Raw genomic sequence first — 27,859 nt, 5'->3', positions numbered from 1 at the left:
GAAGAGGAGAAGCTGAGGGGGAATTGCAGAGAGGAGGTACAGAGGAAGATGGGGAATCTGGAACAGATATAGAGAATCTAGAGGGTGGGAGGATTAGGAGGACATCAGAGAAAGAGAGAGAGGAATAGGGAGGCACAGAGAAGGAAGAAGTGCCAATTATGAGAAACAACTGAGATGGGTAGAGGCTAAAATCCAGGCATCAGCTGGGGAGAATCCAAGTAGAGTGAACAAAGTCCTCCCCCTAGCTCTGGTCAGATAAAGTGCTAACGTTTCTTCCTGTCAGAGTGAGCACTCTAGCAACAGCTGAATGGGACAATGCCCGGGGCTCGAAAATGTTTTTGACTCTTGTTAAGTGAGGCTGAAATGCCCAGGCCTTCAGGGGAGCAAACACATACACACACACTCAATCAGTCAATTAGCCCTCACTGTGTGCAAAGCATTATGGTAAGGGCTTGGTAGAGTACAATAGGACTGAGTTGGTAGGCATCTTTCTTGATCTCAAGGAGCTCATAGTCTGGAGGGTGAGACACACATATACATACGCACACCCACACACACAAGAATCCAACCCTTGTGCTCTCCTCCCTCCTGGGACCGGTGAATGTAACCAAGACTGAAAATGGTTGCTAGGGCAACATGTTCTCCCAAGGGAGCACTCCAATCCTCTGCCACCTGCCTCCCAGGTGGTGTTCTGGGGGATGAGGGGACAGGAGGGGGGGACAAGGGGCGGGAGATCATCTCCCTTAGGACCCTCTTTTCCCCAACAAGTGCACATGCGCACGTGCATATACACATACACGGGCCCTCTCGTCGCTTCCACTCAGAAAGCCTGGCTTTTCTCCGAGGCCATTTGCCTGGGACAAAAGGCCAGAGGGGGCAAGGGCCAGCACCAGAGGCCAGGGGTGTCTGGCTATCGACCCGGAAGGGTGGGAGGGAGGTGGGGGAGACCTTGAGCCTGAGCAAACAGACAGCTCTCCCTCTGCTCCTGACTGTGCCTGGGCCTCAGTCCCACCTGGAGGTTTCAAAGGTAGGTCTGCCCCCGCCTTAACTCCCAGGGGAAGCTGTGGGGGAGGGGGCTGGGGGGCGGGAGGAGGCAGAGTGGGCAGCGGTGGGTCCGTCGGTCCCTCGTCCTCGCCCACAGGGACACGCCTTCCTCTCGGGGTGGACTCGTCCCGCTTCTTGTGCATCCATGAACTGAAGGGGTGTCGGAGCTGGGGTCTCCTCCTCCCTACCTCCCCCTGCCCTTGCCCGAGGGGGAAGCACCTGCTGGGACTCCTGGCCAGGAAGTGGCTGGGGACGAGCGGAAGAGAGAGAGGTCAGTATGAGCGGCTCGGCCTGGGGATGTCGCGGGGGCGCTGAGAGGCGGAAAGGAGGCTGAATCCACTGACCAACGGGTCTCGGTCGGTCAGCCGTGTGGAGCCTGGTGTTGATTTTCCAGCTGACAAAGGGGAGAGGCAGCAGGGGATGGGGCTGCTGGGCTGGGGGTGGTCGGGGGGGGGGGGCGGGTTGACTCCTAACGTGCTCAAGCCTGGGAGCCAGGGGACCGGAGGGGCTCGGGTGGGGCACCCTACCCAGGCCCAACCTGCTGCACGTACTAGCTCATGGCAGCTTGCCCGGTCGTGCATAATAATAATAATGTTAGTATTTGTTAAGCGCTTACTATGTGCAGAGCACTGTTCTAAGCGCCGGGGTAGATACAGGGTAGATACGTGTGCATGCCAGCACACGTTCCCACACACGTGCATATAAATACAAAGATCCCCTCTCCACTTACACGCATGTACTTGCCGGCACTTGCCCGCTCCCAGGTACACAAAACCCAATTACCCAGTCCTAGACCTGGCAGCTCCTCTGCACACGTGCACAAACATGCAACTGTGTGGGCTCATACTGCTCGTCCTCTAGACTGTAAGCTCACTGTGGGCAGGGATTATGTTTATTGATATAATGTACTCTCTCAAGTGCTTAGTACAGTGCTCTGCACACAGTAAACACTCCATAAATACGATTGACTGACTACCAGCAACCCTCTTTGGAAAACCAAACCCACTTGGAATGCTGGGTAGATGAGGCTCAGCTCAGCACTGTTCTAGCTGCTTCCAGCAACTTGGGCCGATCCTCCCTGAACTCATCCGGTCCCCTTCCCTCCCACCCACCCATAACCACCCATCCCACCTTGAGAATCTGGTTGGCTGTGCTCTCGGTGGGAAGCGAATTGACTCTAGGCCAACCAGGAGACCAAAGACACCTCGAATCAATCCTGGGTTTGCTCTTGTTGCAGATGCCCGAGGAGGCCGAGGGCGAGGAGCAGGCTGGAGAAGGGCCAGAGGCGGGACGTGAGCAGGCGGACGGAGATTGGGCGGAGAGGGGGCAAACGGATGGGCCCGGTGTAAAGGGGATCCTGGGGCTCTCCGGGAAGACCACAGCCTTGCGTAGCGACAACCCCCAGAGGAAGAGGGACTACCTGTGCCTGGCTCCGCTCTGGCTGGCCCTGGTGACCCTGGCTGCTGCCGGAGTTCTGATCTGGTATTTCCTAGGTAACCCAACGACGTGGCGCCGGCGACTCCGGGCTGAGCCCTGGGTAGGGGGCGGCGGGGAGTGGGATGAGGGTCTGGGGGAGCTGGGGGATGGGGTTTCCTCTGCCAATGACTCTCTTCCTCCACTTGGAGCTCGGGACCGACCCCGGGGCCTTCTAGGGAAGGTCTGGTCCAGCCAACCGGCCAGGGAGAGGAAGCCTGGGGATCCCCCGCCGAGGGAGAGGGGAGGGCTGGGGTTCACTCGCCCCCTCGGCCCTGTGCTCGTCTGAGCTCTCTGCCCGGCTCTCTCCGGGCAGGCTTCAAGGAGGAGGGGACCAGCAGCCGGCTGTACTCGGGCAGTGTCGCCGTGCTCGATCGCCAGTTCTTCCCAGACCTCGCCAACCACGAGTCCGGTGCCTTTCGCAGCGAAATAGCCAAAGCCCAGATCATGGTAGGGGCAGAGGGGCCTGGGGCCTGGATTCCCCATTGGGCGAAGGACAAGAGGGAGGGGAGAGGGAGGGCAAGGGTGGCCCTGTGGCTCTGTGATTTGGGATGACCGGAGAGGGGCAATGGAGAACGGTTGGAGCAGGGAGCCCTAAAGGCTAGAGCACAGGCCTAGGAGTCAGAAGGGCCTGGGTTCTAATTCCGGCCCTGCCACTTGTCTGCTGTGTGACTTTGGGCAGGTCATTTCATTTCTCTGGGCCTCAGTTACCTCTTATGTAAAATGGGGATCAAGACTGTGGGACTTTTTGCAACATGATTAGCTTGTATCTACCCCAGCGCTTAGAACAGTGCCTGCCACATAGTAAGCATTTTAACAAATACCATTTAAAAAAAAAAAAAGGCTCTGGCCAGTCACCCTGACACTTCTCATTGCAGCTGAAAGAACTCATCTCCGCCACTCGCCTCTCCGCATATTACAACTCCAGCACGGTGTACTCCTTCGGGTGAGCCCCCTTCCCTCTCCTCTTTCCTCTCCCTCTACCACAGCTGTGCTCCCCACAACTCCCCATCGGACCCAGAGGCAGATCTGGGCTCCCTAGTTCGGGGGCGGCAGGAGGGGCAACGGTTTCTGAGTCAGAAATTGCCTAGGGCTCAGGCCGGCTCTGCTCTCCCGACTCGGCTCCACTCTTCCCGCTCAGGTTCTGACCTTCCTCCGGGCTGGGCGGCCCTTCCATGCCTCAGTTAGCCCCCTCCAGGCCATGGTTCCAGCCCCAACCCAACTTCTGGGGGGGAATAGAGAGGCTTCCAGTGGGGAAGAGGGGAGGCCTCTTCTCCCTTGCTCTCGTCTGACCCGGATGTGTCAGAAAGAGCTCGGGTCTGGGAGTCAGAGGAGCTGGATTCTAGGCTTAACTCTGTCGTTTGCCTGCTGTGACTTTGGGCAAATCACTTCACTTCTCTTTTTCTCAGTTTGCTCATTTCTAAAATGGGAATTCAATACCTGATCTCCCTCCTATTTAGACCGTAAGCCCCATGTGGGGACGGGGACTGTGTCTGACCCGATTAGCTTGTATCTGTGCATGGCACACAGGAAGTGCTTAAAGCATATCACATCTTTTACTAATTATTAAGGAGAGATGAGGGTTCCCCACCCCCTAGATGAATTATGAGCCACGCCAGGTCTCTTCCACCTTGGGGTCAACCTCTGCTAGAGTCATTGTTCCCACTTCCCATCCCCCAACCTTGCTGTCTTTGGAGTGGAGCTCTTCAGGGATGGAAGCTCCTCAGGATCGAGCAGCCCTGGCTGACCCCTTCAGGGTCAGAGCTGAGTCCTGCCAGGGAGGCAGGCAGGTGAGCAGGTGGACATCAGTCTATCTCACACTGAGAAATTCCCCCACCGCCTAGGCCTGGGACTTCTGGAGGGGAGGCTAAGGAGATGGGAGAGGAGTTGATGTTTCAAATAGAAACTGCTCCCCTTTGGCTTTAGAGCACTCAATCACCTTGCCCCTCCTAACTGACCTCGCTACTCTCCTACTGCAACCCAGCCAGCACACTTTGCTACTCTAATGCTAACTTCATTGTACCTCAGTTTCATCTATCTCGCCACTGACCCCTCGCCTGGAACGCCCTCCCTCTTCATATCCAACAGGCAATTATCGCCCCACCTTCAAAATCTCATTGAAGGCACATCTCCTCCAAGAGACCTTCCCTGACTAAAGCCTCCTTTCCTCTTCTTCCACTCACTCCCTTCTGTATCGCCCTAACTTGCTCCTTTTATCCATCCCCCCTCTCCCAGCCCCACAGCACTTATGTCCATATCTGTAATTCATTTATATTAATGTCTGTCTCCTCCCCACCCCCTGCCCCAGATTGTAGACTTATTTCGGGCAGGGAATGTGTCTGTTTATTGTTGTACTGTACTCTCCCAAGTGCTTAGTAAAGTGCTCTGCACACAGTAAGTGCTCAATAAATATGACTGACTGATTAATGTGACCATCTGGTCCTCACAGGGCAAAGCCTCTGACCTGCTTCTTCTGGTTCATCCTACAAGTCCCCAACAGCAAAGTCCAGAAGATGAGCCCAGACTGGGTAAAGGAGGTGCTGGTGGATGAGCTGAAGGCACGGGCCAATGCTTCGGACGCCCTGCCCCAGGATGACCAGTATGAGATGGATCCCGGCACTCTGACACTCCTGGGTCAGTGCCGGACAGTTGGCTGGAGATGCAGGCTGGAAAGGGCATGGGAGGTGTGGGCAGGGTCAGAGGAGAGCTGCTACTGGGAGAGGGGAGAGCATCAGGGTGCTCCTGGAATTGTGGGGGACAATGGCTAAGAGCAGACACCTCTAGAGTTCGTCACAGTTTGACCCGCATGAATAGAGCAGCTTCTGGCTTTTTATTTAGTTGTGGATTTATTTATTTGGGTGGAGGGAGGCCTTTATTTATTTGTCTGTTCATTTCCTTTTTAACAGAGGCCAGCTTGAGAGACATAATTGTGCTGAATTCCACGCTGGGTATGCTCTGTTGCTCTGTTTCTTTTTCTTTATGAATTCTTTCATTCTCTACTCAAAGGGGCTTCTGCAAGGCTGGGGGCTGGGGAGGGGAGGGGGGTGATGGGAGAGCTGGGGCTAGGAGAAGAGGATTTATATAGGTTGCCTCAGGCTCAAAAACTGAGAGAGAGTAAAAGAGAGAGAGTGAGAATGTGAAGCGGACTTTTGAGAAAACCTTGGGGGCCTGGGTGTGTGCATATGTTCCCTAAGTATATATGAAGGATATGTCTACTCATTTTTGATGCTCATTCACTTATTTGTCTATTCTGTAATCATTCCCAATGCCCAAGTCTTTCCAAAATTCATAAAAGTAAATCCATTTGTGTTAGTCTCCCAGGCATGTCCAGATAAAGCGGGAGACCCTCTTAAGTTTGAGAGTGTGTATATGCACACATGCAACCGAACATGCATACACATAAGCTCACCACATACACATATGCATGCACATACACATAGACACACACTTAGACACACACACACGTTATCTGAACTAAGCCCGGATACCTTCAGATCTCCCAGGGTCAGTCAGTCAATTGTATTTATTGAGCACTTACTGTGTGCAAAACACTGTACTAAGCGCTTGGGAGAGTACAACACAACAATGAACAATGAATTCCCTGCCCATTACGAGCTCACAGTCTAGAGGGAGGTGGGGATTCCCGGAGATGCTGGCTGTTCTTTGCCAACTGGTGGGCTTCCCCTCTCACCCTCCATAGAGGGCCCTCGGCCCTCTTCCTAAGTGGGTGCAGATTGATTTTCAGGTCCATTCTGTCCACTTCAAATTCGGGGGACCTGGGGTTGGCCGTTCTCCTGATGGAAAGCTGCACGGCTGCTGCTGCCGCTCTTCGGTTGGGCAGCTGGGAGGTAGGGGGGTCGGGGGACCACGGGCCGGTATCCCACTCAGAGCCAGGGACCAGCAGCGGAGAGATGGTGTGGCAGCACAGGCCGGCCAGTGGGCTGGGAAGCACCGCTGGCCAGGTCGCAGGGAGATGTCGTTTGGGATGGAGGTGAGCTGAAGGAGCAGCTCCATAATGTGCTGTGAGAGGTTGCGTGTGTGTGTCTGCATGCACATGTGCACCCAAATGTGTGAGCAACCACAGGTGTGTGTGTGTGTTTGTGCGAGCACGTTTACACATGATGCTTCCGGAAGCCCTCCCTTGGTCCTCCCAGCAGTGGGGGCAACTGGAGGAGAGAAGAGGAAATGGGGAGCCAGATCAATATTGGGTGATTGCAGGGGGAGACGGGAGAGGCTGAGCCTCCTCCCACGGGGGGAACTGGGAACTGTGGGCGGCCCCGGGGGAAGGAACCGGGAGCCCTTAGAGGAACTGGAGCGCCAGACCCTGGTCCTTTCTTTCCCAGACTTCCTATCTCTCACTCCCTTCGGCCCCCCGTGGCTCCTGCCATTGCATTTCCCCAGTTCCCTGTCCCCCCGCCTTTCTTGGCAGCGAAGGCTCTGTCCGTCTCTCCGATCCAGGCTGCTACCGGTACAGCTACGTCGAGGAAGGTGAGATCCGCCACCTCAAAGGCCCCGACTACCTGTCCTCCAGCTGCTTGTGGCATCTCCAGGGCCCCCGGGACCACATGATCAAGCTCCACCTGGAGTGGACCCTGCCCGAGTGCCGAGACCGCCTGGTCATGTACGACGTGCCCGGACCCCAGGAAAGCCGCCTCATCGCCTTGTACGATTCTCCTGGGTGGCTGGGGAGTGGGGAGCTGGGGACATGGGGGTACTGAGGGGATGCTGGGATACTGGGGGGCTGGAGGGTGCTGAGGTGCTGGGGGTGGGGGCTCCGAAGTGGAGAAGGGGATGGAAGAGGCTCTGCTATGGAGTGTTCAGGGTTTAGGCTAGTGTCTGGCCTCACTCAGCGGAAAGAGCACGGGCTTGGGAGTCAGAGGTCGGGGTTCTAATCCCTGCTCCTCCACTTGTCAGCTTGGATAAGTCACTTAACTTCTTTGTACCTCAGTTACCTCATCTGGAAAATGGGGATTAAGACTGTGAGTCCCATGTGGGACAATCAGATTACCTTATATCCCCCCAGCACTTACAACAGTGCTTGGCACATAGTAAGCACTTATACAAATGATAATAGTAGTAATAATAATAACAATGATGATGATGGTGATGAAGACCTACTCCCTGCAGTCTTGAGGCTTCTGTGCTGGGCTGGGGCTGGACATCTTCTGTCCAGGTGCCAGGCCTCTTCCTCCCAGCTAGATTGAAAGCTCCTTAATAATAATAATCATAATGATGGCGTGTAAGTGCCATCACGGTGTTAAGGCACCGTGCTAAGCACTGGAATATACAAGCCAGTAGATAGAGCATGGGCCTGGGAGTCAGAAGAATCTGAATTTTCATCCTTGCTCTGCTACTTGCCTGCTGTGTGACCTTGGGCAAGTCACTTCACTTCTCTGGGCCTCAGTTCCCTCATCTGTAAAATGGGGATTAAGACCGCGAGCCCTTTGGGAGACAGGGACTGTGTCCAACCTGTTTAACTTGCATATATCCCAGTGTTTAATATAGTGTCTGGTTTAAGAGCTTAACAACCTTGAGAAGCAGCCTGGCCTAGTGGAAAGAGCACAGGCCCGGGAGTCAGAGGACCTGGGCTCTAAATCCGGCTCTGCCAATGGCTTGCTGTGTGACCTTGGGCAAGTGACTTAACTTCTCTGTGCCTCAGTTCTCCTATTCATCTTCCTACTTGGACTGTGAGTCCCATGCAGGACAGGGACTGTGTCCAACCCAGTTGACTTGTATCAATCCCAGTGCTTAGAACAGTGTTGGACACAGAGTAAACATTTAAACTCCATAAAACAAATATCATTAAAAAAATAAGCACAAGATAATCAGTTTGCACACAGTCTCTGTCCCTCTCAGGGCTCACAGACTGAGAGGGAGAGAGAATAGGTATTCAGCTCCCATTTTGCAGATGAGGAAACTGAGGTCCAAGGTCACACAGTAGCCAAGTGGCAGAGCTGGGATTAGAACCTGGGTCTCCTGGCTCCCAGGCCTGACCCAAGGGAGGTCTCACTGGACTCAGGACTCTCTTTTCCACAGATGACTCTCCTCATGGGCTCACCTGCTGCTTGCCCACCCTACGGTCCCTTTCCACCCCACTCTGTTTCTTAGAATGGACAGGCTGGGGACTCCTAGTTCCAGTGAGTCAAATTGGTCCCGGTACCCCTCCCCTGCCCCTACCCTCTCAGCACACGTTAGCATTTTGGGGCTTTCTGTATGGTTAGTCATTCGTATTTACTGAGCGCTTACTGTGCGCCGAGCACTGTACTAAGCGCTTGGGAGAGTACACTATAACAATAAACAGCTTCATTTCCTGCCCGCAAGGGGCTGACGGTCTAGTGGGGGCTGGGAGGTCGGCAGAGGGAGGGGTGGGAGCATTCTGAGGTCTAACACTGCCCCTTGGCCCCGTGCAAACGCCCGATCCCTCTCCATAGCATGAGAAGCAGCAGGAGGACAAAACTGTGAGTCGACCCAGCAGCCTCAGTGGAGCTGACTGGAACAGTAGCAATAACAATATCTGAAGAAGTTCTGAACCCTCGTCAGTCATAGCGATAGCGGTAGCAATAACAGAACGAGGAGTAATAATAGTAGTAATATTGGTCACAGAAATCCCTTGAGAAAGAGAGAGAGAGTCGTCCTGGGGAATTGAAGATGACACTGTCGATAGCGCTTCAAGAGGAGGAGGAGGAGGAGGAAGTCAGCTAGGATTAGAGTGAGAAATTAACTACAACTCTGTGGGAAGTGGTTACAGAGTGAATCTCCTGGAGGGAGGGGCTGTAGGGGAAGTACAGAGGAAATATGCTGCTCTCTCTCCAAAGCCTCAGCATCAGTTCTGGCCTGAGGCGTGGACCCAGGCTGAGGGAACTTCCGGAGTTCTGAGGGAGTCGGGAACCCACCCATCTTTCCCAGGGTCGGTGGGGGGGGAGGGAGGCTGCTGAGCTTGACCAAACCACTGGAACTGGCTGCCTGTGAGAAACTCTCCCCCATATCTCCTACCTCCTGCTAACTGGAGCCCTTACTCTTTCTTTAAAAATAGTATCTGTTAAGCCCTTACTCTGTGTCAGTGCCGTTCTAATCACTGGAGTAGGCACAAGTGAATTAGGTTGGACACAGTTCCTCACCCACATGGGGTTCACAGTCTTAGTCACAGTCTGACATGGATCCCAAAGGCTCCAGCCTCTGGACTGCACGGGGAGAGAGAGAGGCCGGTGGACAACTTCTTGGGCTGCTCTTTGGGTACAGGGTTCCTCTGGGGATCTGGGGTAGCCCATCCTTGTAGCCTGAGTTACCTTCACACCGCTGTCCCCTCCTGACCCTAGCCCACTGTGTCCTCTGGGCTCCCTTTGCCCCATTTCCGCTTCCTCACTGCCCCCCCATTCCGGTCTCCTGCAGACTATACGGGTGCAGCCGTGTGGAGCCGGCGCTGGACGTTCTCTCCTCAGGGCCGGTCATGTCGGTGGTTTGGAAGAAGGGACTTTACAGCTACGACGACCCTTTCACCTTGGCGGCTCAAGCGGTGCCCTTCCAGGGTGAGGCGGGATGGGGATGGGGTGGGGCAGGGGATGGGGAGGTACCCTGAGGGTGGGGCAGAGAAGGGAGTCCAGGCAAACTGGAACATCTGGCCCGGGGCTGTTTCCCTCAGGGACTGACGAGGGGGTTTCCCGAAAGGGGGGAAGCAGGCCTCACCCCTCTGAGTTGTTCATCATGGGCGGCAAAAATGGGGACGGATGGGCACCAGTGGCCGATAGGAACTGTGTGGCCTAAAGGAAAGAGAATAGGCTAGGGAGGCAGGGGACCTGAGTTCTAATCCCAGTTCTGCCAATTGCTTGCTGTGTGACCTGGGGCAAGTCACTTCACTTCTGTGCCTCAGCTGTGGGCAGGGAATGTGTCTGTTGTTATACTCAGCTGTGTGACTGTGGGCAAGTCACTTCACTTCTCGGTGCCTCAGTTCCCTCATCTGTAAAATGGGGATGAAGACTGTGAGCCCCACGTGGGACAACCTGATTCCCCTGTGTCTACCCCAGCGCTTAGAACAGTGCTCGGCACATAGTAAGCGCTTAACAAATACCAACATTATTATTATTATTATACTCTCCCAAGAGTTTAGTACAGTGCTCTGCACATAGTAAGGGCTCAGTAAATAATAATAATAATAATAATGTTGGTATTTGTTAAGCGCTTACTATGTGCTGAGCACTGTTCTAAGCACTGGGGTAGACATAGGGGAATCAGGTTGTCCCACGTGGGGCTCACAGTCTTAATTCCCATTTTACAGATGAGGGAACTGAGGCACAGAGAAGTTAAGTGACTTGCCCACAGTCACACAGCCAACAAGTGGCAGAGCTGGGATTCGAACTCATGAGCCCTGACTCCAAAGCCCGTGCTCTTTCCACTGAGCCACGCTGCTTCTCTTTTGACTGACTGAGTTCCATGTGGGACAGGGACTGTGTCCAACCTAATTAACTTGTATCTACCCCGGTGCTTAGAACAGTGTTTGACACATAGTAAGTGCTTAACAAATACCATTGAAAAAAGGTATGTCATATTGCATGCAAATATCACATAATGAATTGAAATATGATGAGGTTGTTTGCAGAGGTCTCCACAGTTACTGTTGTTTCTAAGAATCAAACTTTAAATTGAGTTTTCTAGATATATGATATTTACATTTATTAAGCAACTACAGTGCATAAGGCTAAGTGCTGGGAGACAATTCAAAGGTGAGAATTAGACATGGCCCCTCAGGGGGCTGGCAACAGACACATAAGAAAAAATAAAACAATAAAAACAGAAAGACAATATGAGGAACAAGGTCGACTATAAATACAAAGGGAACTGATTAACTTCTATCTCCCCCAGGTCTAAGCACAGTGGTACACACTTAACACATTCCACATTATTATTATGACACTCACAAAGAGCAGCAGGGCCACGTGACTAGAGGAGCACAGTATCATTTTCCTTAAATCTCAGTCCAATCAACCACAGCCACGGCCCTAGATTTTCCCACATCCCAAAGATTGAGAAGGTCTCACGCTGCTAGGGGAATTTCCTCTCCTTCCCAGGGCTGGAAAAATCAATCAATCAATCAATCAATGGGGTTTATTGAGCCCTGTATGCAGAGCACTGTGTTGAGCACTTGGGAGAATACAGCAGAGTTGATACACATTCCCTGCCCACAATGAGCTTGCAGTCTAGGAGAGCAGGAGGGCAACAAACACCGAGTTCTGCCATAATAGGTATTTCTACCCTGCACTTTGGCTAGAACGTCGTTAAGGATTCAAGGGAGCCTTCTTGAGGATGAGGGATCGTAGGACGACCTCCGGAACCTGACTGAAAGAATGGGAAAAGTTGGAGGCCTTGCTGAGGGATGGAAGGGGAAAACGGGTCTCTGCCAACCCTTCCCTCCGCCCATTATCTCTTTAGATAGTTCAACCCACTGGAGGTGGGGCTCCAAATGACCTGGTGAGGAGTGTGGCCTGGTGGATGTAGCGTCCTGGGGTCTCCAGATGTTTTTCTCATGGGTTGTAAGCGGGGAAACGCGGAATCGAGAGAGAAGAGTCGGGGTGTTAAGGATGGCTGTTCCTCTGAAAGCATCCTGTACCTGCTGACGGAGACCGAATCCTGGGCCAGACGGTCCACTGATCTGAGCCGGGATGGCCAATAAAAGTATGCCCGTCTGTGTGAGCCAACCTCCTAAGGTCTGCTGGACCCACCTGGCTTAAGTTTCACAGGCTGCTCTGAACCTACCGTACCCAGGCCCTAAAAATTCCAAATAATAGTCCATGACACCGAGGAGAAGCGGTGTGGCCTCACAGAAAGAGCATGGGCCTGGGAGTCGGAGGACGTGGGTTGTAATGCCAGCTCTGCCACGTGTGCTGTGTGACCTCGGGCAAGTCGCTTCACTTCTCGGTGCTTCCGTTACCTCATCTATAAAATGGGGATTAAAGCTGTGAACCCCATGTGGGACATGGACTGTCTTCAATCTGATGATCTTTTATCTACCCCAGGGCTTACTTCAGAGCCTGGCGCGTAAGTACTTCACATATACTATAAATAAAAACTACGGCAGGCCTGAACGTTTTAAAGAGGCCTCTTCGTCTGCTGACGTACCTAAGCGCTCATCTTCCACCATCCTCTGCTCTGGGCTGAGAGCAGGACCACATGAGCCTGGAATTACAAGCTCTGGTCCCTTCCCCCACCATGAGCAACTGCTGAAGGCAGAGCGGCTACAGAATCCTCCCCTCACCCATCTCACCTCCTCCCAAGTGCTGGCTTTTGCCCAGCCAATCTAGACCTAGATAGTTAATTACTAGCTACAGCTCCCAGCACTCACTACAGCAAGAGCTGCCCGTTAGAGGCCCAAATCTCTATTCCTTTCACAAACTGGTTGAACTGGGTGTCTTCTCCCAGCCCAAAGCAGTTCTGGTGTTTTGGGGGACAGAGCAGGTCACGGGGTGTCTCGAGCCAGAGTTAGGTTCTCCTTAGAGACCTCTTTCCCTCTCCCACTCCCTCCCTGCCTCTCTCCCCCTCCAGCCAGGTGCAGATTGGGGTGCAGTCTGTGTGACTTTCTTGAGGCTGGTTTCCGCTCCTGCTTCTGCGGTACTTCCATCAGGGCCAAGAGAGGAGGAGAGTGCTCGGTCCCGGGGATTGAAGCGAGTCAACAGGAGGGCTTGGTGACTGCCCCTTTCGGGTCCTTCCCCTGACCTCCAAAATGGCCGTTTTCCATGTTCTCAGTGTGTGCCATGAACCTGACGCTGGAAGAGAGTCTGGAGCTTCAGGGACCCATCAGGACCCCCTACTACCCCAGCTACTACTCTCCCAGCACGCACTGCACTTGGCATCTGAAGGTCAGACGGCCACTCCAGGCCCCCTCCCTTCCAATCACCCTCCCAGATTATGGAGCCCCCTTCTCTCACCGACCCCCTGACTCTCATCCAGGTGGTCTTTAGAGGGAGGAGAGGGACTGGTTGTGGATCCTAAGGTCAAAGCCTGATGACGTTCTCCATCCAGTGTGCTCGCCAAACTTGGCAGGGGGTGGAGGCAGGGTGGGGATGGATGAGGTGGTGAATTCCACCCCACCTCAGACCCAGTTGGATGGGATCGCACTGGGTGGGTGATTAGGACGCCCAGCTGGACAGGCTGGGTAGGAGAGCTGCCCTTCCCTTTCAGCCGCGTGGGCTGACTTGCTCCAGAGGCCTCTCCCTCCCCTCCCACTCCTCTCCCCCTGCCTGTTTCCGGCTCTGAGCCCCCCTGCTGGACCCCGCCCCAGCCGTTCCCACCACCCCGGGTTCTTCCGCAGGTCCCATCCCCCGATTACGGCGTGGCCCTGTGGTTTGACTCCTACGCGCTCCAGAGAGGGAAGAAGAGCGGACTGTGCACGCAGGGGCAGTGGACGATACAGAACCGAAGGTGAGCGGCGGCCGGGGCCTCTGCCCCTCTGCTGCCCCTCCTGAATCCCTTCCCCTCCATCTGGTCTGGGTCAGGGTTCGGGGGGCAGAAGACGGGAGGGGAGCTGGGGGTGCAGAAAGGGGCGGGACCCCGACCACCGGCCTCGCCTGCCCCTCTACCTGACTCTGACTGGGGAGCGGTGGAAAGGGAAGCTACGGAAGGTGGGGGGCAGGGTGGGAGGGGAGGTTGTGCTGCAGGCTGTGAGGAGGGAAACAGTGGTTTTCAACCAGACCATCCCCCATCTGGTAGTGCAGTACGGGTCAGTAAAGAGAAGCCCTCTATTGGTCACGGTCACTGGGGATACCCTCTATGCCAAGGTCCTGTCGCTCCCAGAAAACTCTCAGCCTCATCTCCCAAGCGACACCCGGCCCCCTTCCTACTGCTCCCGGGTCTGGGCCTTGCGGCCTGCGGCTTGGACCTCGCGGTCTGTGGCTTGGACCCTGTGGCTCGTGGTTTAGGCCTCACAGCCCTCGGCCTGCAACTCGCGGCCTGAGGCCTGGGCCTCAGACTTCTCATGCAGCCTCACCTAGCTTCCTAATCCAAGAGAAGCATTAGCCTATGGGCCTCAGTCTCCCTCTTTGCTCTGGCCACCTGGCTGCTGGGCCTCCCCCCCTCATCCTGTCCCCCTTGGCCTCGCCCCCAGGCCTGATCCCTCTCCCTTTTCCTAACCAGGGCCCATTTCATCAGTTTGCTTCCCAGCTTTTTAATTTTTTTTAATGGCATTTGTTAAACTCTTATTCTGTGCCAGTTTCAATGTGCCACTTTCAATCCCCCATTTTCCAGATGAGATAACTGAGGCCCAGAGAAGTGAAGTGACTTGCCCAAAATCACACGGCAGACAAGTGGCAGAGCTGGGATTAGAACCCGGGTCCTCCGTCTCCCAGGCCCGTGCTCTGTCCACTACACCATGCCGCTTCCAGCTGGCTTCACTTCCGTTGCCTTGGGCTTCCCAGCCTGACCCTCATGACCTCGCCCCTCTCTCTGCCACCAGCCTGGCCTCAGCCTGGCCCGGGATGGCTCAGCTGCTACCATCTCGGAACAAACGGGGCTGCTGCACGCTGCCACAGCTTGACAAAAGCTGTGACTCACATTTCTCCGTATGATAAGGGTTTTTTCCCAACTTCAGTGATGAATAAGAAGTTTCAGTGCCCAGCTCGGGGCACGGGGCAGAGGAACCCTGACCCCATTCCAGTCCCCAAAATTGAAACTTCAGTGCTCATCAGCCGGGATTTTCCTACCTTCCCAGGATCTCCAAATTCTCACAGAGAGCTCCCAGCCCCTGTCCCGATCTCCTTGGAATATCCCTTCTCCATACTGCACTCCCACTCTAGACTCAGCTCTTCTCCTCTCTAAGACGCTGGAGCTTCTGGTCCAACGAGGGCAGCCCAGAGTCCCAGCTGGGACACCCCCTCCCCACCCAAGAACTGGGTTTTTCTCTCTCCCTCCCCCTTCTCTTTGAGCACAACAGCATGCTCCTTTTTTTATACTACTTGTTAAGCGCTTACTGTATGTCAAGCACTGTTCTAAGCACTGGGGTAGATACAGATTCATTGGATCGGACAGAGTCCCTGTCCCACGTGGGGCTCACAGTGTAAAAAAGAGGGAGAGCAGGTATCGAATCCCCATTTTACAGTTGAGGAGACTATGGCACGGAGCAGTCGAGTGAGTCCCCAGGGTAACACAGCAAGTAAATGGTAGAGCTGGGATTAGAACTCAGGTCCTTTGACTTCCAGGCTCATGCTTTATCTACTAGGCCATGCTAGTTCCTTGTGGAAAGGGGATGTTTCTACCAACTCCGTTATATTGTACTCTCCCTAGTGGCGCATAGGAAGGGCTCAATAAATACGACTGACTGGTTGTTTGAGCACCTACTGAGAGCCGTGCCCTTTACTAAGTGCTCGGGAGAGCACAAAAGAGGTAGAAGATGCTATTCTGCCCTCAAGGAGCTTCGAATCTAGTGGGAGAGATGGACACAGAATAATTTTCAGATAAGAGGAAGAACTGCTCAATATGTTCCAAAGTGCTACAGCTCCTTTTCTCGTCTTCTGTACCACTCTGCATTCTCCCTGATGCTACCATGATCCCTCCAGGAGCCTCCTCCCTGCTTCCCCGCAACCCTGTCTGGGTCTCCTGACAGGGTCTCCACGCTGAGAAGCAGCGTGGCTCAGTGGAAAGAGTACGGGCTTTGGAGTCAGAGGTCATGGGTTCGAATCCCAGCTCTGCCACTTGTCAGCTGTGTGACTGTGGGCAAGTCACTTAACTTCTCTGTGCCTCACTTACCTCATCTGTAAAATGGGGATTAAGACTGTGAGCCCCAAGTGGGACAACCTGATTCCCCTGTGTCTACCCCAGCGCTTAGAACAGTGCTCTGCACATAGTAAGCGCTTAACAAATACCAACATTATTATTATCTCCCCACCCTTATTGCCAGCCCCACGGCCACTTACAATTCTCTCTCTTGCCTCCGCGCTTCTGTCTACTCACAGAAATCTGCTGCTGTCAGCCCCCTTCCACCTTCAACTTGAACTCAGACTTTGCTACCGCCTCAGCCCCGACCTGTCCTTTCCAGGAAAAGCCCTTGACCTGCTTCCTCTCTTCTCTGTTATCGTGTTTCAAACAGCAGAATGATTTCCATCTTGACGTCTCTTTGTTCCCTGGAAATGGCTCGCTCTGGGAAGCCGACGCCTTTGCTCTCCAGCTGGTCCCGGGAATGGCTGGCCCCAGTGACCTGTGGTGACCATTTTTCCCAAGCGTTCTCTTACCCAAAAGGGCTCCTCACCTCTTTGGCTGTTTTCGTGGCGGGGGCTGCCCGCTGCCCACCCTCCCCAACATCCCGATTTCAACACCAAAGTCCAAATGGCCCCCTCCTTTCACTTCTCTCCTTGTGGTTTGTTTTGCTCATTCCCTCCCTCTTCTCTCTCTCCCCCTTCCTTCTCATCTCTCCCTCTCTCCTGTCTGGTTATTCAAAGCTATCTCTGCCTTCATAGATATTTAATGGACAAGGACCATTGGATCCAAGGGTGGACGTAAATGACAGAGAGGGGGATTATCAAGTCATTTGATACTGTTCCCGAGAGGGGGAAATACGTCATGGCCTTTCTACCTCCTCCGTCTCTCTGACCCAGCCACCTGCTTCTGTGTAAGAAAGACCGAACCCCTTCCCTATCTCTTCCCACAATCTCACCGCCATCACTGAGACAGCCTTCCCCACTTCAACAGCAGTTCCCCATCTTGCTCTGAATCTCATCTAAAACTACACTTTAGTCTTCTCCCCACCCCCCTGCCCCTTCTTTCACTCCTGGGTTCTCTCCATCTTTGTCTGCTTATCTCTGCGTGGAACCGGACGCTGTGGGTTAGATCCTCTTGGCTCTGACTACAGAAATAGACCCCGTCCGTACATTCCACTCCCCTCCCTCCTCCTGACCCCCCTGGTTTGTTAAGTTTTGCCAAAATTATTTCATTAGCTCCTGCTCCCCTCCAGCAGGGTGGGGGGTTAGGGGGTTTGAGTTGGGGGGGGCTTGGATGGGGGTGTGCTTGGCATTTGGGGAAACTGAGATGAGGCTGCCTGGCCTCTGGAGTGCAGGAATCCGAGTTCTAGTCCTCATTTCCTCTTCTCCCACTCTCTTCTGTGTCACCCCGATTTGACCCTTACATACATATCCATTATTTACTTAGTGTCCGTCTCTCCCTCTAAACTGTGAGCTTATTGTGGGCAGGGATGTGTCTGCCAACTCTGCTACATTATGCTCTCCCAATTGCTTAGTACAGTGTTCTGCACACATTAAGCACTCAACAAATGCCACTGATGGATGAAGACCTATCTGCAACTTGGGCTGATAGTCCGGCTAATAGCCCACGGGCCAAACAGGCCCCCTTCTCAGGTGGCACCCCAGGCAGTGACCTAGCCCCAAACCTTTTGTTTATCATACCCAGACACCTGGGTTCCCTTAAGCTCCAAGAGGCATTTATGAGCGGAACAGTGGGTGACCACCTGCTGGCCCCGGGGAGAGACTGGCCAGATGCTGCGGACTCGGCCCTCCTTCTCAGGGTCGCCTGCTTTTCCTGGCTAGGATGTGTGGCCAGCGGATCCTGAATGCCTACGCCGAGAGGATCCCCGTCGTCACGGCCGCCGGCCTCACCATCAACTTCACTTCCCAGATCTCGCTCACGGGCCCCGGACTGCAGGCGCACTACAGCCTGTACAACACATCGGACCGTGAGTAATAATGATAATAATGGTCTTTATTAAGCACTTACTATTGCCAGGCACTGTATTAAGCACCGGGGTGGTTACAAACATCAGGTTGGACACAGTCTCTTGTCCCATGTGGGGCTCACAGTCTCAATCCCCATTTTATGGTTGAGGTAACTGAGGCACAGAGAAGTGAAGGTGACTCGACCAAGGTCACACAGCAGACAAGCGGTGGAGCCGGAGGTAGAACCCATGGCCTTTCGACTCCCAGGCCAGGGCTCTGATCATTATGCCATGCTGCTTCTCTAGTCGCTGGGGATCGCAGGGGCCTCCTCTCTTCGCCCTCCCGTCCGCCCTGCCGGCCGAGCCGCCCCCGCCCACCTGTCTGCCCCTCCAATGTGTCCGTCCCTATCTGCCTGCCCGTCTCTGTCCGTCCCGCACGGGCCCGTTCTAGGGCCAGTTGAATTGTGAGGTTGCCAGGGTGTCACACGCTTCCTCAGGTGGGAGTTGAGGAGTCAACCATCCCTGCATGCTTGCACAGGCAAACATCTATCCATTGAATCGTAGTTATTGAGCACTTACTGGGTGCAAAGCACTGTACTAAGCACTTGGGAGAGTACAATAGAACAATAGACACATTCCCTGCCCACAGAGAGCTCAGAGGGATAATCAATCAATAGTATTTATGGAGCGCTTACTGAGTGCACAGCACCATAATAATAACAATGTTGGTATTTGTTAAGCGCTTACTGTGTGCAGAGCACTGTTCTAAGCGCAGGGGTAGATACGGGGTCATCAGGTGAGGCTCACAGTCTTAATCCCCATTTTACAGATGAGGTAACTGAGGCACAGAGAAGTTGTGACTTGCTCACAGTCACACAGCTGACAAGTGGCAGAGCTGGGATTCGAACCCATGACATCCGACTCCCAAGCCCGGGCTCTTTCCACTGAGCCACGCTGCTTTCCTACCAAGCGCATACCCGCGTCCGTGTTCGCATACACATCTCTACCCCGGGAGCCCCTCCAGAGCAGACACCTCTCCATGCTCCAGATCGAGCCGGAGGTACCTACTGCCCCGGGAAAGTGCGTGGAGCTAAGGATCATTTGGCAGAAGCAGGAGTGACACCAGCCCACTGCAACATTGGGGCGGTGGCTCTGATTAGTGGTGGCTTGAGGGCACCCAGAGCACCAGAACGCCCGGCGGGCCAAACCTGCCACAGTGCTCCCCTGCCCACCCCCGGCTCGCACTCCCTCCTTAGATCTCTCCCTCCCCCAAACCCCACCCAGAAGGAATGATCACGTTTCGTTTTTGCAATTTCTTTTTCATGCCTGCCTTTTAGAAAGCAGTGTGGCCTAGTGGAGAGAACACAGGCTTGGGAGTCGGAGGACCTGGGTTCTAATCCCGGCTCTGCCGTGTGACCTTAGACGAGTCCGCTTCTCGGTGTCTCAGTTTCCTCAACTGTAAAATGGGGATTCAATACCTGTCCTCCCTCCTACTTAAACTGGAAGCCTCACACGTGGCAAGGACTGTGTCCGGCCTAATTAACGTGTACCTAACTCCAGTGCTTAGAACGGTGTTTGACACATATTAAGCGCTTAATAATTTTTTTTTTTAATGTGGTGAATTTGAAGAAGGTGGGCCGGGTTAGCGGCCAACTTACTGCAGAGTCGTGGGCTCATATAGGCTCGAGGGGAGGTGGGATGGGTGTGGGCCTGTCTGTTTCTCTGGCCATCTGTCTGTCAGTGGGGCTTATGTGGAGCAGTTTACAGGGACCACTGGTCCTGGACCAAATATGGGTAAGAACAAGGAAAATGGGAAGCAATAGGGCCTACTGCAAAGAGCACAGGACTAGAAGCTCTTAATGGGCAGGGAATGTATCTATTATATTGTTGTGTAGTACTCTCCCAAGAGCTTAGTAAATTGCCCTGCACATAATAAGCGCTCAATAAATGTGATTGAACGCATGAATGACAGGACACTTGGGTTCTCTGTCATTTGCCTGTTGTGACCTTGGGAGAGTCACTTAACTTCTCTGTATCTGTTTCTTCATCTGTAAAATGGGGATTCAATATTTGTACCCCCTTCCCCTTAAATCGTGAGCCCCGGTGACTGTGTCTGATAGATTATCTTGTACCTCCTCCAATGTTTAGTACAGTGCTTTGTATATAGTAGCCACTTAAAACACTACAATTCATTCAATCATATTTATTGAGTGCTTACTAAGCACTCGGAAAGTACAATTCGGCAACAGATAGACAATCCCTACCCAACAACTGGGCTCACGGTCTTTATTAGTAATGGTATATATTGAGCTCTTTGTGACTACAGGGCACTGTCCTAAGAACTTGGGAGATAAAGCAGAAGCACAAGACACATCCTCTGCACACAAGAAGCTTATACTTATGATTGCAACTCATCTCCCTGGTCCCTGGGGTGACACTACTGACTGGCCCTGAGGCTCTCCGCAGCGGGGGGTGTCTGCTGCTCTAACGAACTATGAGACTCAGTACCTGGAATAGCTGGGATCCAGATTGCCCTTCTCCATTCCAACCCGGCGGGGGCAAGAGGGTCCTGGATATTTGTGGTTTTACTCCACCGGCTTTCTGTAAAGCCTTAAGAGGGCTTGTGTGTACAGGTGTGTGTGTGTCTATGCACACACACACTTACTGAGTTCCTGTTCTTGACTTCCATCTCTTTCTTCTATGTGTCTGTGATTTTCCAGCCTGCCCTGGGGCATTCCTCTGCCCCCTGAACGGCCTCTGTGTCCCAGGCTGTGACGGGATCAAGGACTGCGGCTCAGGGATGGATGAGAGGAACTGTGGTAAGAGATTTCTCTCCTTTCCTTGCCTGCCTCCCCTCTCTCCCTGCCCCAGAGTGGCTGACCACGGGGCCAAGTCCCCCTACGGCCCAATGTGAGAGGCGGGAGAGAATGAAGGAGAAGCGCCTCTTTGTTGGACCTTGCTGGGATATGTGTTCTAGCCCAAAAACGTGGAGTCTGCGCATTCTGGCCTCAGCGGTCAGCACGGTGATTATCCTCTTCACCGTGGAAGGCTGGGCCCGGGGGGCCTGTGGCGGCAGAGAATTGGGTGCTGTTGGATTCCCAACTCCTGACCCTGCTCCAGCCACATCAATCCCAACTAAGCGCTGGACTTGACACGACAAGTCAGGGGGCCTGGAATTCCCCCACGCCCTAGGGCTGTTCCCCCCCACCCACCAACCAACCAATCAATCAGTGGATTTTTTTTGAGTGTTTAATAATAATGTTGGTATTTGTTAAGCGCTTACTATGTGCCAAGCACTGTTCTAAGCGCTGGGGTAAACACAGGGGAATCAGGATGTCCCATGTGGGGCTCACAGTCTTAATCCCCATTTTACAGATGAGGGAACTGAGGCACAGAGAAGTGAAGTGACTTGCCCACAGTCACACAGCTGACAAGTGGCAGAGCTGGGATTCGAACTCATGAGCCCTGACTCCAAAGCCCGTGCTCTTTCCACTGCGCCACGCTGCTTTACCGACTGCAAGGCACTGTACTAAGCAGCGTGGCGTAGTGGATAGAGCACAGGTCTGGGAGTCAGAAGGTCATAGGTTCTAATCCCGGTTCTGCCACTTGTCTGCTGTATGACTCTGGGCAAGTCACTTAATTTCCCTGTGCCTCAGTTACTTCATCTTTAAAACGGGGGATTGAGACTGTGAGTCTCCAGTGGGACAGGGACTTTGTCCAACGCGATTTGCTTGTATCCACCCCATCGCTTAGTCCAGTGCCTGGAACATAGTAAGCGCTTAACAGATACCACTATTAATAATAATAATGTTGGTATTTGTTAAGCGCTTACTATGTGATTACAGGGTAATCAGGTTGTCCCACATGAGGCTCACAGTTAATCCCCGTTTTACAGATGAGGGAAGTGAGGCACAGAGAAGTTAAGTGATTTGCCCACCGTCACACAGCTGACAAGTGGCCGAGCCGGGATTCGAACCCATGACCTCTGACTCCCAAGCCCGGGCTCTTGCCACTGAACCACGCTGCTTATTATTACGGTTTTAACAGAGTTGGTAGACATGTTCCCTGCCCACCAGGAGCTTACAGTCCAGTGGCAGGTCTGGAAACTGTCTCCCGGGGGTCCGAGTGGGGGCTCTCCGGCCCCTTCCATCCCCCCCGGGAACCCTGCCTCCTGCCTCCCTGTGTCCCCTTTCTGGTCTGCCCCGTGCGGCCAGGGGCACGGTGACTCCCCAGCCCCGGGTACCCTGAGGGTGACCTGTCCGCTCTTCGCCGCAGTCTGCCCGGCCAAGTTCCAGTGCCCAGAGGACAGTGCCTGCATCGCTCTCCCCAAAGTCTGCGACCGGCACTTGGACTGCGTCGACGGGAGTGATGAGCAGCATTGCAACCACAGTAGGGGGGGAAGTCAGGGGGGCGGGGGGTGGACGAACCCAGAGTCACACTCCAGTCACCCCTAAGAACCCCGAGCCCCCCCCCCCCCCCAAACCCCACCTGAGAGTCCTCCTAGGCAGACCCACGTGCACTGGGGAAGGGCACAGGGAGGGATGGCAAGTATGGAGGACCGTCCGGCACTACTCACTCGACGCTACTGTCATCACCACCCTTTCCGACCAGTCCACCCAACACCACCCCACCTCCACCCCCCTACCCACTCAACACCGCCACGTCCATCCCCACCCATCCCTCTCAACACCACCAACTCTATCCACTCATCTGCATCCACTCAACGCCAACACCAGCATCCTTCCCCCCGCCAAGGGAGGTCCCGAATCCCGACCCGGAGCTGGTTTTCAGCTGCCTCAGGGATGCCCCACGGCCCCCGCCCAGGGCCGGAACCCTGGTGGACTCGGTGTATTTTGAGAGTGCCTCTTCCCTCCTGACCGGGAAACTCCTGCAAGCCGGCCTTTGAGAGACTCGGATCTAAGTGAGCAAATCTCCCCGAGGTCACTGCTCTTGTGCAACAGCAGGGGGCTGCCCCCGAAGGCCCCACAGGGTGCCTTCCAGCTGATTTTGCTAGCGCTTCGGAGCTCGGGGGAGACCCGGGACCTGAGGCTGTGCCCTCTCCTCGCCAGCGGTGCCCTGTGGGGCTTTCACGTTTAAGTGTGCCGACGGCAGTTGTGTGAAGAAGCCCAATCCTCAGTGCGATGATTTGCCCGACTGCCCGGACCAATCCGATGAACTGCACTGCGGTAAGGGGGAGAGGAAGGGGCGGGTTTGGTTGCCGGTGGCGGTCGGGAGGGCACTGGGGCTTTAGGTCTGGCCCGGGAGGGGAGCACTCACGACTCCGGGATTCCCGGGCTCCTCTGATTGTTTGGGCCCCGCATGAACAGCGCCTGATGATCCTCCTGCTCTAAAGTATCTCATCCCAACTGCGCAAGCGGGCTCCCGAGATCCAACAACCAATCAGTCAGTCAGTCGACCAGCTGCCGAGAGGCAGCGTGACCTGATGGATGGAGCCAGGGGCCTGGGAGTCAGAAGGGTCTGGGTTCTAATGCTGGCTCCACCCCTCTTCTGCTCTGTGATCTTGGGCAAGTGACTTCACTTCTCAGTGCCTCAGTTCCCTCATCTGTAAAATGGGGATTGAGACCGTGAGCCCCGTGAGGGACATGGCCTGTGTCCGTCCTGATTAGCTTGTATCTATCCCAGCGTGTAGTACGGTGCCTGGCTCCTAACAAGCGATTCACAAATACCGTAAAAAATGGTACTTATTGAATGCCAGCAGCACGGCTCAGTGGAAAGAGCACGGGCTTTGGAGTCAGAGGTCATGGGTTTGAATCCCGGCTCGGCCACTTGTCAGCTGTGTGACTGTGGGCAAGTCACTTCACTTCTCGGTGCCTCAGTTACCTCATCTGTAAAATGGGGATAAAGACTGAGAGCCTCACGGGGGACAACCTGATTCCCCTGTGTCTACCCCAGCGCTTAGAACAGTGCTCTGCACATAGTAAGCGCTTAACAAATACCAACGTTATTATGGTATGCAGAGCACTGTACTAAGCACTTGGGAGATTCCAATACAGTAGAGCGGGTAGACACGTTCAGTCCATCCCCGGGTCTGCTGGGCCAGGGCTGGGGTCGCTGTACCTCCATCGCTCAAGGGCTGGAATCCAGTGTGAGGGTCACCCAGGCCCCGCTCCCCCTCCCTCCTGCTGGCCTCGCCCCCTGAAGAAGGGCGAGTCGACCCAGCGTGCCTGCGTGGATTGAGAAATACCAGGGTGAGGGGGGAGGAGGCTGGGGGCATTCGTTCACTCGGTCGTATTGATTGAGCGCTTCTGTGTGCCAAGCACTGTACTGAGCGCTTGGGAGAGTACAACATAACAACAAACGGACACATCCCTGCCCCCGACGAGCTAGCGACCCTCCCTCCGTCCACTCTCGCCCTGCCCCGGCTTGCCTTGCCACCCCCGGCCCCCGCCCAGACTGCGGCCTGCAGGCACCCACCAATCGCATCCTGGGTGGCTTCAACTCGGTGGAAGGAGAGTGGCCGTGGCAGGCCAGCCTGCAGGCGCAGGGCCGCCACATCTGCGGCGGGAGCCTCATCGCCGACCGCTGGGTGCTGTCCGCCGCCCACTGCTTCCAGAAGGACAGGTGAGCGATCGGCCGCCCCCGACCGGGGAGGGACGGGCCCGGGGGGCGCGGCGGCGGCCGGCGAGTTGGGGGGGAGCTGCTCACGGCCCCCGGGGGGACTCCGCCTGCTCCGTCCCCCCAGCCTGGCTCTCCCGGCTGTCTGGACCGTGTACTTGGGCAAGCTCCAGCAGAATTCCAGCCGGGCCAGCGAGGTATCCTTCAAGGTGAGCCGCCTGCTGCTGCACCCCTACTACGAGGAGGACACCCACGACTACGACGTGGCCCTGCTCCAGCTCGACCACCCCGTGGTGCGCTCGCCCGTGGTGCGGCCCCTCTGCCTGCCCGCCCCCACCCACTTCTTTGAGCCCGGCCTCAAGTGCTGGGTCACCGGCTGGGGGGCGCTCCGGGAAGGAGGTAAATGGGGCGGGCCTGACCGACTGCCCGTCGACTGACCGTTGGGGCCCAAAGCACCGCCTGCCCACTGAGTCGCAGGGGCGGGTTTGGGAGCCAAATAGGCCGGGGGTCAGGGCTCCTGGGTCCCACCGCTAGGCTGACCACTGACTATTTGGATCCGGTGCCAGAGACATCCTTCGCTGAGCTTGTTTTCAGGGGAAATAATCGAGACTCCGAAGGGTGGGGAGTGGGGCATCCCACCTCAATCACTCCGGTTCGGGGGAGATGGCGAAATTCTTCTCGAGGTAGAACCCGAGAGGAGGGCGTCTTCACCTCACTTTCTTCTCTAAAGCTGGGCTCGGAGCAATGGGTCCCCTCCCTCCTTCCCCCACAGTTCGGCCTTCCAGCGGCTAAGAGGAGCTGTGAGATCATGTGTGTAGAGGTCTTTTTTTGCTCCCAGGAGAAAAGGAGCTAGGGAACTACTGGGCTGAGATCTGGCGTCACGGCTCTGACTCCTCTAGGAACCAGGAAGACAGTGCATGAGAGAGACGGAGAGACAGAGATGGAGGCAGGCGCGGAGACCAGAGATAAAGACCCAGAGCGAGACAGAGGGGCACGGAGAGATGGGGGAGCGAAAAAGACAGGGTAGGTAGACCGTAAGCTCACCTTGGGCAGGGGACAGGCCTACCAACTCTGTCGTACTGTACTCTACCAAGTCCTTAGTACAGTGTTCTGCACATAGTGTGTGCTCGGTAAATACCATCGATCGATTGGTAGGCAAAGGCACAGAGATAACGACAGAGACAGAAGGACACAGAAATAGAGGGCCACAGAGAGGGACAGAGGCATACTGACACAAAGAGAGGGACAGAGAGAGAGGCGGTGACCATAAGGACCCAGAGAGAGACACACAGAGACACAGAGACTACAGAGAGATGGCCACAGAGTCAGAGAGATCAGGAGAGCAAGAACATCTTTAGCTGCCCACTCTGTCGGGGTGTGGAGTTCTTTCTGAGGGGGAAGCAGTCGAAGGAGACTGTCGGACCGGTAGTTGAAGGCGAGGAAGGGCAAGGGGTCGGCCCGGGAATCAATCAATCAATCGTATTTAGGAGCACTCACTATGTGCTAAGCGATCGGGAGAAGGGCTCCTTTCCTGAGGGGAAAGGCCTGGTCTGTGCTGCCCCCGCAGGCTCCTTCAGCAACACCCTGCAGAAGGTGGACGTGCAGATCGTGCACCAGGACCTGTGTGACGAGGCCTATCGCTTCAGCATCACGCCCCGCATGATGTGCGCCGGCTACCGGAAGGGAAAGAAGGATTCTTGCCAGGTGACGTGGTGGAAACAAGAGGTCCCTCCGGGGACCTCTGGGGATGGGGTGGGGAGAGTGGGGGAAGCCTGGGACAGGGTCCTGCCGCTCCCCAAATCTGCTACCAGAGCAGAAGTGCACGGCTAGGGAGCGGCCCTCCTGCCTCCTCGTTGGATGAGGCATCTTGTTAAAATGCCCAGAATGAAAAGTCTTAGAAACCTCTGTCCAAACCAGGCGCCGCAAAGGAAGGAGAGAAGGAGAATCGGGCCAAAATCTGAGAGGGAACTGAATATTTGGGGCGGGGGTGATGCGTATCGTGGGAGTGACTCTTGCTTGCCTTTCCTGGGGGAACAAGGCCACGCTCAAAATTTGGAGGGGGGGGGGTCCCTCCGAGGAGGAAGTACTTTAATTTCTCTCTAAGCCTCAGTCTGTCATCCCCTTTGAGGCCACCCTGACCCTTTCGTTCTGAACTCTTAGAGACCTGCTTCCCACTCTTTGTTTTCCACCTCTTTGCTGGTGAATGGAAAAGAAATGAGATGTCAAACCCTAGGAGGTCAGGAACCAGGTCTGCCAAAAAGGGTCATCGGCTCCTTCCTGGGAAACTCCTTAACCACGGCTTCGCGCTCTGAACCCTGCAGCCAGGCTAGGGGCCTCCGGCAGAGGGGAAACGATGAAGGACACGGGGCGGGAGGAAAAATGGGTTTGGGGAGGGGGTCTTGGAAAGTCACCTTCCCTCCCCGATGTCCCCCATTCCTGATAGTACCTCGCTTCTCTTCTAGGGAGATTCGGGGAGCCCCCTCGTCTGCAAAGAGCCCAGTGGCAGGTGGTTCCTGGCCGGCCTGGTCAGCTGGGGCCTGGGCTGCGGTCGTCCCAATTATTTTGGGGTCTACACCAGGATCTCACGCGTGCTGGACTGGATCAAACAGGAGATGTCCTGAACAGCAGGATCCTGCCCGTCCTCCACCGTCCCCACGGTTCCTGCTGTTCCACCCCAGAGCCAGCTGCAAGGGGAATAAACCTGCCGCAGTAGCCTGCTGTGTGTCGCTGTGTGGTTGCCCGGGACCGAAGAGGCCCCACCCCTGACCGACACCACCCACAGACCCTGCAGATTCTGATTAGAGCCCGGCAGTCGGGTTTCCACGGGGAGCTCCCCAGGATTACAGGAATGTTTTGCCTTTTCTCAGTAAGCCAGGGATTACCTAGGTCAGGGACGGTGGGGGCACGGCCGCGGCCAAGACCTCAGGACTGTGGGGGGTGGGGACAAGCCCCTTGGCTCTGCTGGGAGGAGGAAGAAGAGCAGAAAGGAAGGGAGTCCACCTCCCCCTTCTGAAACTTCCAGCCAGAGGGCAGGGGGCCAGTACGGTAGTCCTCTCTGGTCCAGCTCAACGGCTCTGTGCAGGAGGATGGGTTCTACGAACGCCGGAGGTCCCAGGTTCCAGG

The 27,859-nt window shown here is 55.0% G+C and overlaps 1 protein-coding gene across 2 annotated transcripts; it reads left to right on the top strand.

The window, feature by feature from the left end:
* Window positions 1–947: 947 nt before the first annotated feature.
* TMPRSS6 (transmembrane serine protease 6) lies at window positions 948–27,451 on the top strand. Of its 2 annotated transcripts, XR_003764425.2 has the most exons (20): window positions 948–1,027; window positions 1,142–1,315; window positions 2,282–2,537; window positions 2,834–2,967; window positions 3,396–3,463; window positions 4,967–5,151; window positions 5,424–5,465; window positions 6,976–7,180; window positions 9,907–10,043; window positions 13,252–13,364; window positions 13,817–13,926; window positions 18,036–18,181; window positions 20,881–20,979; window positions 22,436–22,549; window positions 23,230–23,346; window positions 24,574–24,742; window positions 24,864–25,135; window positions 25,636–25,759; window positions 26,304–26,440; window positions 27,199–27,451. XR_003764425.2 is itself a non-coding variant. In XM_029079225.2 (19 exons), exons 3-19 carry the CDS (start codon window positions 2,282–2,284, stop codon window positions 27,355–27,357), a joined length of 2,463 nt encoding a protein of 820 aa, XP_028935058.1. In that variant the 5' UTR covers window positions 949–1,027; window positions 1,142–1,315; the 3' UTR covers window positions 27,358–27,451. The 2 variants fall into 2 exon arrangements, 1 of the variants encoding a protein (XP_028935058.1); XM_029079225.2 differs by lacking the exon at window positions 25,636–25,759 and having other exon boundaries at window positions 949–1,027.
* The last annotated feature ends 408 nt before the right edge of the window (window positions 27,452–27,859 follow it).

The sequence above is a fragment of the Ornithorhynchus anatinus genome, chromosome 14 (genome assembly GCF_004115215.2).
Source record: "Ornithorhynchus anatinus isolate Pmale09 chromosome 14, mOrnAna1.pri.v4, whole genome shotgun sequence".
Taxonomy (NCBI): Eukaryota; Metazoa; Chordata; class Mammalia; order Monotremata; family Ornithorhynchidae; genus Ornithorhynchus; species Ornithorhynchus anatinus.
Note: the sequence above shows the minus strand (reverse complement) of the source record. Positions and strands in the feature narration are given on the sequence as shown.